At 50.7% G+C, this 9,421-nt stretch overlaps 1 protein-coding gene across 1 annotated transcript in view; it reads left to right on the top strand.

The window, feature by feature from the left end:
* Positions 1-9,421, top strand: part of ttc17 (tetratricopeptide repeat domain 17) — a 100,934-nt gene that overhangs the window by 69,135 nt on the left and 22,378 nt on the right. Inside the window, exons 19-20 of the mRNA XM_034184721.1 lie at positions 41-194; positions 310-430. Coding sequence (XP_034040612.1) covers positions 41-194; positions 310-430 — 275 coding nt within the window. The remainder of the gene's footprint in view (positions 1-40; positions 195-309; positions 431-9,421) is intronic.

The raw sequence follows: 9,421 nt of genomic DNA, 5'->3' as shown, positions 1-9,421 counted from the left end.
TATATATGTGAATGTGTGAGATCCTTTGTTTGGTTGTCAGATTACTTTCCAGGTAAAGCGGGTACGAAAAACTAAAGCCGATGGGACAGAGTTTGTTGCCAGCTCGGACGACAGCCAGAACGAGGAGTTGCTTCTCGGCGGAAACTCTGTCTTGGAGATCAGTGGACCAACTATCCCATCCCCTGGACCTTCAGGTAGCAGATATGCCTGCCTGAGTTTAATTTATGCCAGTCAACAGAGGAAAAAGAAGAAGAGAAGAACTCCACCTAACTGAGAGGATGGTCTTTGTGGTTTGTGTGTTGTGGACAGGCCGCTGGAAGGACTATGCCAGTCTAGGCTGGCCAGGCCCGGAGGAGTGCCAGCGAACACGAAGGGTAGACCTCACAACTGTAGCTAGCACCTGGTTGGCTGTCTCTGCTAAGAACATTGAGTAAGACACACAATATCATTTTATAAATCATTTGCAAAGACAGTTTAAATCCGATATTATCCAAATAAAGAAAGCAGAGGGGATTAGGTTTATGAGTTCTGATCTATGCTGGCAAGCAGCTTCATGTCACCTAATTTTTCTTTTCGTTCTTTTTCGTTATCTTCACAATCCTGAGTTTGATATTTCAAAAACTGTGACTATAATATTCAGGAAGTAGTGTCGTAAAGGCTGCAAACACATTCCATTAGTGTCCATAAGTCCAAGACCCTTTTTCCATTGGGTCATTTTTTTTTACCATCAACCCTGCAAACAGTGGCTGTGCACGCAACCTTCACTAGAATTTCAAACTTGATACTGATTCCCCAGAAAACACTTAATAACACGAGAGGAAAAATGACCAATAAAATGAGCTGCCTTCTTTTTTTTTTTTCTTTTTTTTTTTTTATGTTTTCCCACCAACAAAGAATGGAGAGGTCTGTAATTTTTATCATAGTACACTTCAACTGTGAGAGACAGGATCTTAAAAAAAATTCAGAAAATCACATTGTATGATTTTTAAATAATTTATTTGCCTTTTATTGCATGAAATAAATATTTAATACAATAGAAAAACAGACCTTAATATTTTGTACAGAAACCTTTGTCTACAGTTACAGAGGTCAGACGTTTCCTGTAGTTCTTGACCAAGTTTTCACACACTGCAGCAGGGATTTTTGTCCACTCCTCCATACAGATCTTCCGGATCTATTGATCTATTGAGTTCAGGTCTGGCGACTGGCTCGGCCACTCCAGGAGCTTGAACTGCTTCTTACGGAGCTCCTCCTTAGTTGCCCTGGCTCTGTGTTTGGGGTCATTTTCATGCTGGAAGACCCAGCCACGACCCATCTTCAATGCTCTTACCGAGGGAAGGATGTCGTTTGCCAAAATCTCATGATACGTGACCCCATCCATCCTCCCTTCAATACGATGCAGTTGTCCTGTCCCCTTTGCAGAAAAGCAACCCCCCCCCCCCCCCCGGCAAAATATGATGCTTTCTTGGGGTTATTCCCATTCTCTAAACACGGTGAGTGGAGTTGAAAACCAAAAAGCTCTATTTTGGTCTCATCTGACCCATGACCTTCTCCCATGCCTCCTCTGGATAATCCAGATGGTCACTGGTGAACTTCAGATGGGCCTGGACATGTGCTGGTTTGAGCAGGGGACCTTGCTGGCCTGCAAGATTTTAATCATGACGGCGTTAATCTTTGTGACTGTGGTCCCAGCTCTCTTCAGGTCATTGACCAGGTCATCCCATGTAGTTCTGTGCTTTCTCAGAATCATCCTTACCCAAAGAGGTGAGATCTTGCAGGGAGCCCCAGACTGACAAAGATTGACAGTCTTCTTGTGTTTCTTCCTTTTCCTAATATTTACACCAACAGTTGTTGTCTTCTCACCAAGCTGCTTGCCTACTGTCCTGTAGCCCATTCCAGCCTTGTGCAGGTGTAAAGTGTTGTCCCTGATGTCCTCATACAGCTCTTTGGTCTTGTTCGTGATTGATTGAGTGTGTGAACAGGTGTCTTTTGTACAGGTAACTAGTTCAAACAGGTGCAATTAATACAGGTAAAGAGTGCAGAATAAGAGGGCTTCTTAAGGAAAAACTAACAGGTTTGTGAGAGCCAGAATTCTTGCTGGTTGGTTGGTGATCAAATACTTATTTCTTGCAATAAAATGCAAGTTAATTTTTTAAAAGTCATTCAATGTGATTTTCTGATTATTTTTTTTCCCAGATTCTGTGTCTCACAGTTGAAGTGTACCTTTGATAAAAATTACAGACCTCTCCATTCTGTTGGGAAAGTGTAAGTACACGGACCCACAACAGGGGGCGCAAATGAACGGACAATGGAATAGGTCAAATAACAACACTTTACTGTTGCGAACGTGCACAACAAACACAACAGATTACACAATAGATCAAAGGTCAAATTACAAGGTGTCGTGTGGGCAGGCTCGAAGATAGGAGACGCCTGTCCAAAGCAGAACCGGAACCACACGATTTCCTCCGCCACCAGACCCCGGGAATACTGGAGCCGCCAAGTCCCGAACTCCCAGGTGGCCACTGCCTCCGCATGTCGGACCTGGTACTGCTGGCGAGGAACAAAAACACAATTAAACGTGGGTGCGTCTGCACCCAGCAATCTGCACGGCAGGGAAGCTACCTCCACCTCTCGTTGGAGAAAAAGTCTGTTATCACTCACAAAAATCACAACAAAAAGGCTTTCTATCAAGCAGTCAGGCTGAGGATATTACCTTTCAGGTAGAACGATATCTCGGCAAAGAGGTGGAGATGACGTCTTGCTGATATACCGATGCAGATCAGATGAGTGGTGACAGCTGTCACAGGTGATGAGTGTCAGCTGTCACCCCGGCTGCTCCTGTGAGGCGGCAGTGCCCTCTGGTGCCTGGAGCCCGCACTCCAGGCAGGGTGCCCTCTGGTGGTGGTGGGCCAGCAGTACCTCCTCTTCAGCAGCCCACACAACAGGACCCCCCCCTCAACGGGCGCCTCCTGGCGCCCGACCAGGCTTGTCCGGGTGGCGGCGGTAGAAATCGGCCAGGAGGGCCTGGTCCAGAATGAAGCTCCTCTTCACCCAGGAGCGTTCTTCAGGTCCGTACCCCTCCCAGTCCACCAAATACTGGAAGCCCCGGCCCATCCTACGGACATCCAAAAGCCGGCGCACAGTCCAAGCCGGCTCGCCATCGATGATCCGGGCAGGAGGCGGTGCCGGACCCGGAGTACAGAGGGGTGAGGTGTGATGTGGTTTGATTCGGGACACGTGAAATACAGGATGGATCCGCAGTGAGGCTTCAGCTGCCGGCCTCACTGCGGCTGGACTGATGACCTTCTGGATTTTGAAGGGACCGATGTAACGGTCCTGTAACTTGGGGGAGTCCACTTTGAGGGGGATGTCCTTTGTCGACAACCACACCTCCTGCCCTGGCCGATACGCAGGGGCCGGGGTCCGCCGACGGTCTGCATGGGCCTTTGACCTCATCCGGGCCCTCAGCAAGGCAGAACGGGCGGCACGCCACACCCGACGGCACTTCCGTAGGTGGGCCTGGACCGAGGGCACACCGACCTCTCCCTCAACCACTGGAAACAAAGGCGGTTGGTACCCCAGACATACCTCGAAAGGGGAGAGGCCGGTGGCTGACGACACCTGGCTGTTATGGGCATACTCGATCCAGGCCAGATGGGTACTCCAGGCCGCCGGGTGCGCGGCTGTCACGCAACGCAGGGCCTGCTCCATCTCCTGATTGGCCCGTTCTGCTTGCCCGTTGGTCTGGGGATGGTACCCGGATGAGAGACTCACCGTGGCCCCCAGTTCCCGGCAGAAGCTCCTCCAGACGTGCGAGGAGAACTGGGGACCGCGATCTGAGACAATGTCTGTTGGGATCCCATGCAGCCGGACGACGTGGTGAACCAGGAGGTCCGCTGTCTCCTGGGCCGTCGGGAGCTTCGGGAGGGCCACGAAGTGGGCCGCCTTGGAGAATCGGTCCACTATCGTGAGGATGGTGGTGTTGCCCTGGGACGGCGGGAGACCCGTGACAAAATCCAGGCCGATGTGGGACCAGGGGCGATGGGGCACGGGCAGTGGCTGGAGCAGACCCGAAGCCCTACGATGGTCAGCCTTGCCCCTGGCGCAGGTGGTGCAGGCCTGGATATAATCCCGGACGTCGGCCTCTAGGGACGCCCACCAGAAGCGCTGCCGGACAACTGCCACGGTTCTTCGCACCCCTGGATGACAGGAGAGCTTAGAGCCGTGACAGAAGTCCAGGACTGCAGCCCTAGCTTCTGGTGGGACGTAAAGTCTGTTCTTCGGCCCAGTTCCGGGGTCCGGGCTTCGTGCCAGGGCCTCCCGGACGGTTCTCTCTACGTCCCAGGTGAGGGTGGCCACGATAGTGGACTCCGGGATGATGGGTTCCGGTGGATCCGACAACTCCGTTTTGACTTCATCTTCATGTACCCGGGACAAGGCATCCGATCTCTGGTTCTTGGTCCCGGGACGGTAGGTGATCCGGAAGTCAAAACGGCCGAAGAACAGTGACCAGCGGGCTTGCCTGGGATTCAGCCGCTTGGCGGTCCTGATATACTCCAGGTTCCGGTGGTCAGTGAAAACCGTGAATGGCACGGACGTTCCCTCCAACAGATGTCTCCACTCTTCAAGAGCCTCTTTCACCGCAAGGAGTTCTCGATTGCCGACGTCATAGTTCCGTTCGGCCGGGGTCAACCTGCGGGAAAAATAGGCACACGGGTGAAGGACCTTATCGGTCTTCCCGCTCTGGGAAAGCACAGCTCCTATCCCTGAGTCCGAGGCGTCCACTTCAACCACTAACTGGCGACTAGGATCGGGCTGCACCAGAACGGGTGCAGACGAGAAGCGCCGTTTCAACTCCTTGAACGCGGCATCGCAACGATCCGACCAGGTGAAGGGAACTTTTGGTGAGGTCAGGGCTGTCAGGGGGCTAACTACCTGACTGTAGCCCTTAATGAACCTCCTGTAGAAATTAGCAAAGCCGAGGAACTGTTGCAGCTTCCTACGGCTAGTGGGTTGGGGCCAGTCTCTCACCGCCGCAACCTTGGCCGGATCAGGAGCGACGGAGTTGGGGGAGATGATAAACCCCAGGAAGGACAAAGAGGTGCGGTGGAACTCACACTTCTCGCCCTTCACAAACAGCCGGTTCTCTAACAACCGCTGCAGGACCTGACGTACATGCCGGACATGAGTCTCAGGATCCGGAGAAAAGATGAGTATATCGTCTAGATATACGAAGACGAATCGGTGCAGGAAATCCCGCAAGACATCATTAACTAATGCTTGGAACGTCGCGGGGGCGTTGGTGAGGCCGAACGGCATGACCAGGTACTCAAAGTGACCTAATGGGGTGTTGAATGCCGTGTTCCATTCGTCTCCCTTCCGGATCCAAACCAGGTGATACGCATTTCTAAGATCCAGTTTAGTAAAGATTTTGGCTCCATGCAGGGGGGTGAACACGGAATCTAATAATGGCAACGGGTATCGGTTGCGAACCGTAATCTCATTCAGCCCCCTGTAATCAATACATGGACGAAGTCCGCCATCTTTCTTGCCCACAAAAAAGAAACCTGCCCCCATCTGGGAGGTGGAGTTCTGGATCAGCCCGGCAGCTAATGAGTCCCGGATGTAGGTCTCCATTGATTCGCGCTCAGGTCGTGAGAGGTTGTACAGCCTGCTGGACGGGAACTCAGCGCCCGGAACCAAATCAATGGCACAATCGTACGGACGGTGCGGGGGAAGGGTGAGTGCCAGGTCCTTGCTGAAGACGTCAGCAAGATCGTGGTACTCAACCGGCACCGCCGTCAGATTGGGCGGGACTTTGACCTCCTCCTTAGCCTGGGAACCGGGAGGAACCGAGGATCCTAAACACACCCGATGGCAGGTTTCGCTCCACTGAACCACCACCCCAGACGGCCAATCGATCCGGGGATTGTGCTTTAACATCCATGGGATGCCCAAAATCACGCGGGAGGTGGCAGGAGTTACAAAAAACTCAATCTCCTCCCGGTGGTTTCCAGACACCACCAGAGTTACTGGTGGTGTCTTGTGTGTGAGTAAAGGGAGGAGGGTGCCATCTAGTGCCCGCTCCTGCAATGGCGTAGGAAGCGCCATCAGAGGGAGCCCTACCTCCTTTGCCCATCTGCTGTCTAGCAGATTCCCTTCTGACCCCGTGTCCACCAGTGCTCGGGCTTGAAGGGTTAAATCCCTGCTCAGGATTGTGACTGGGAGTCGTGTGGCAATTTGTGTGTGTCTCACTTGAATGTCTTGACCCCCCCCTTAGCCCATTCTCTAAGGGCGAGTGTTGACGTTTTGGCCGTTTGGGGCAGTCTCTCTGTGTGTGCTCTGTTGAGCTGCAGAGAAAACTCTCTCCACGGATCAGCCTCCCCATTTTGGCCCTGTGCGTTTCCCTAACAACGTCAGCAGGGGGAGCTGTTGCCCCACAAAGCGCTGCGGCTGTGGAGCGTGGGGAGGGCGGCCCCTTTTCGAACCCGGAAGGGAGAGGGGCGGCGCGTATCCGGTCACGTCCTTCGCCTCGCTCCCGACGGCGTTCCTCTAACCGATTGTCTAATCGTATAACGAGATTAATAAGCCCGTCTAAATCCCGCGGTTCGTCCTTAGCCACCAGGAGCTCCTTCAGGACCAACGACAGTCCGTTTACGAAGGCGGCGCGGAGGGCAGTGTTATTCCAGCCGGACCTCGCAGCCGCGATGCGGAAGTCGACTGCATAAGCAGCTGCGCTCCGGCGCCCCTGTCTCATTGACAGCAGCACGGCTGAAGCGGTCTCTCCTCTATTTGGATGATCGAACACTGTTCTGAACTCCCTCACAAACCCATCATATGTCAGAAGGAGCCGTGAATTTTGCTCCCAAAGCGCTGTAGCCCAAGCGCGTGCCTTGCCGCGAAGCAGATTAATTACATAAGGTATCTTACTAGAATCAGTCGCGTACATGACAGGACGTTGTGCGAAGACGAGCGAACACTGCATAAGGAAGTCCGCGCACGTCTCCACACAACCTCCGTACGGCTCTGGAGGGCTTATGTATGCTTCAGGGGAAGGTGGGAGGGGTCGTTGAACGACCAGTGGAACGTCACTGTTACGCACAGGGTCGACAGGAGGGAGAGCCGCAGCAGCGCCCTGAGGGCGCGCCTCCACCTGCGCGGCGAGAGCCTCCACCCTGCGGTTAAGGAGGACGTTCTGCTCGGTCATTAAATCCAACCGAGCCGTGAAAACGGTGAGGATCCGCTGCAACTCACCGATCATTCCTCCTGCGGGCGCCTGTGCGCCCTGTTCTTCCATTGGCCGTTCAACAGCCGGTTGACGCCCCTCGGGATCCATGACGTTGGCCGAGATATCCTGTTGGGAAAGTGTAAGTACACGGACCCACAACAGGGGGCGCAAATGAACGGACAGTGGAATAGGTCAAATAACAACACTTTACTGTTGCGAACGTGCACAACAAACACAACAGATTACACAATAGATCAAAGGTCAAATTACAAGGTGTCGTGTGGGCAGGCTCGAAGATAGGAGACGCCTGTCCAAAGCAGAACCGGAACCACATGATTTCCTCCGCCACCAGACCCCGGGAATACTGGAGCCGCCAAGTCCCGAACTCCCAGGTGGCCACTGCCTCCGCGTGTCGGACCTGGTACTGCTGGCGAGGAACAAAAACACAATTAAACGTGGGTGCGTCTGCACCCAGCAATCTGCACGGCAGGGAAGCTACCTCCACCTCTCGTTGGAGAAAAAGTCTGTTATCACTCACAAAAATCACAACAAAAAGGCTTTCTATCAAGCAGTCAGGCTGAGGATATTACCTTTCAGGTAGAACGATATCTCGGCAAAGAGGTGGAGATGACGTCTTGCTGATATACCGATGCAGATCAGATGAGTGGTGACAGCTGTCACAGGTGATGAGTGTCAGCTGTCACCCCGGCTGCTCCTGTGAGGCGACAGCGCCCTCTGGTGCCTGGAGCCCGCACTCCAGGCAGGGTGCCCTCTGGTGGTGGTGGGCCAGCAGTACCTCCTCTTCAGCAGCCCACACAACACATTCTTTGTAGGCAGGAAAACTTGCAAAACTTGTAAAACTTGCCTAAACAATCAATCTATAAACCGGATATTTTCACTCACCGGACAAAAGCAAAAGTCTCAATGCCATAAAACCATACAAAAGTATGGTTTTCCATATAATAAACACTGTATATAACAGATTTTGTATAAAGGATTTTCACTCACGTTGGGCAAAACGTCCCGGTCCCATCGCAATGCATTTCCATTCAAAACCCCTCACATATACTGGACAGAGCAGTCTGGGCGTGCCCAGTAACAGAGGTACCAAATGAAGTTCAGCACTAGGGATGGGTATTGATAAGATTTTATCGTTATCAATGCCATTATCGATTCTGCTTATTGATCCGATTCCTTATCGATTCCCTTATCGATACATCTTGTGAATTTTGTACTAAAAGTAGGCTTTACAGGTTTTCTATGTATTTCATTGAGTCTTAAAGTAAATAAATATGAAATTGGTCACTGCATCCTTGATCTCTGGACATAAATAAAAATAAACAAAGCAGTGTTTCGCTTTGAAGTTATTAATTCTGACTGGATTCAATCGTTCTAACTTGACTCAGCAGAGAGCCGCGCAGCGTTTGGAGCTGTGTTAACAGAACGGAGGACGATTCTCGTTTCTTTCTCGCAACAAGACAGGAGGCCCAGTTAGTAACTTTAATCTGCACAAAAGTGACTCACGATTGACATATTCAGGGATGAAAGTGGTGAAAAATAAAAAAAGCTGTAACCCAAAATTACCCCCAACACCACGTGCATGATTTCTAGAAGCTCTGAAATGCAGTCTGGGGCTATTCCAGACAATAAACTGCAGTGAGTGCAGCATCCATTTTGGTGAGAAAAAAAAACCCCAACTTTCCTTATTCAAATTCATTCCAGTAGTATTCTGCTCTTACTAGGATGCAGCAGTTTTCTAGCTTGGCAGATAGTTCTGGAGGAAATCAACACATTCAAAATATGGTTTGACCGAAACAAACTGTCATTAAACTTAAATAAGACAGGGATGAAATGGAGGTGTAAGAGTAGGTGTTCACAGGAAACACTTATTTATTTCTGTATGTATGTATGTATGTATTTATGCATGTTCATTGTTAGTTGGTTTTATATTTTCTGTTGTGTTTTTCTTCAGGTTCTTTTTGTCTCTTTCTCTAGAATTGTATATAATCATTAGATTAGTTATTACTTTTATTGTTGTGCTTGCTATTATTATTATATATAAACAAAAATAAATTTTTTAAAATTACAATTTGTAATACATTTGACTCTTACAACTAAAAACACTTGACAGCTGCAACTGCTTAATGCTAACTTTAACATTGAAAATGCCATAGACATGCTAACGTGTTA

Source organism: Thalassophryne amazonica, chromosome 2 (assembly GCF_902500255.1).
Source record: "Thalassophryne amazonica chromosome 2, fThaAma1.1, whole genome shotgun sequence".
In the NCBI taxonomy this organism is placed as follows: domain Eukaryota; kingdom Metazoa; phylum Chordata; class Actinopteri; order Batrachoidiformes; family Batrachoididae; genus Thalassophryne; species Thalassophryne amazonica.
The sequence above is the reverse complement of the archived record's forward strand: the minus strand, read 5'-3'. Positions and strand labels throughout refer to the sequence as shown.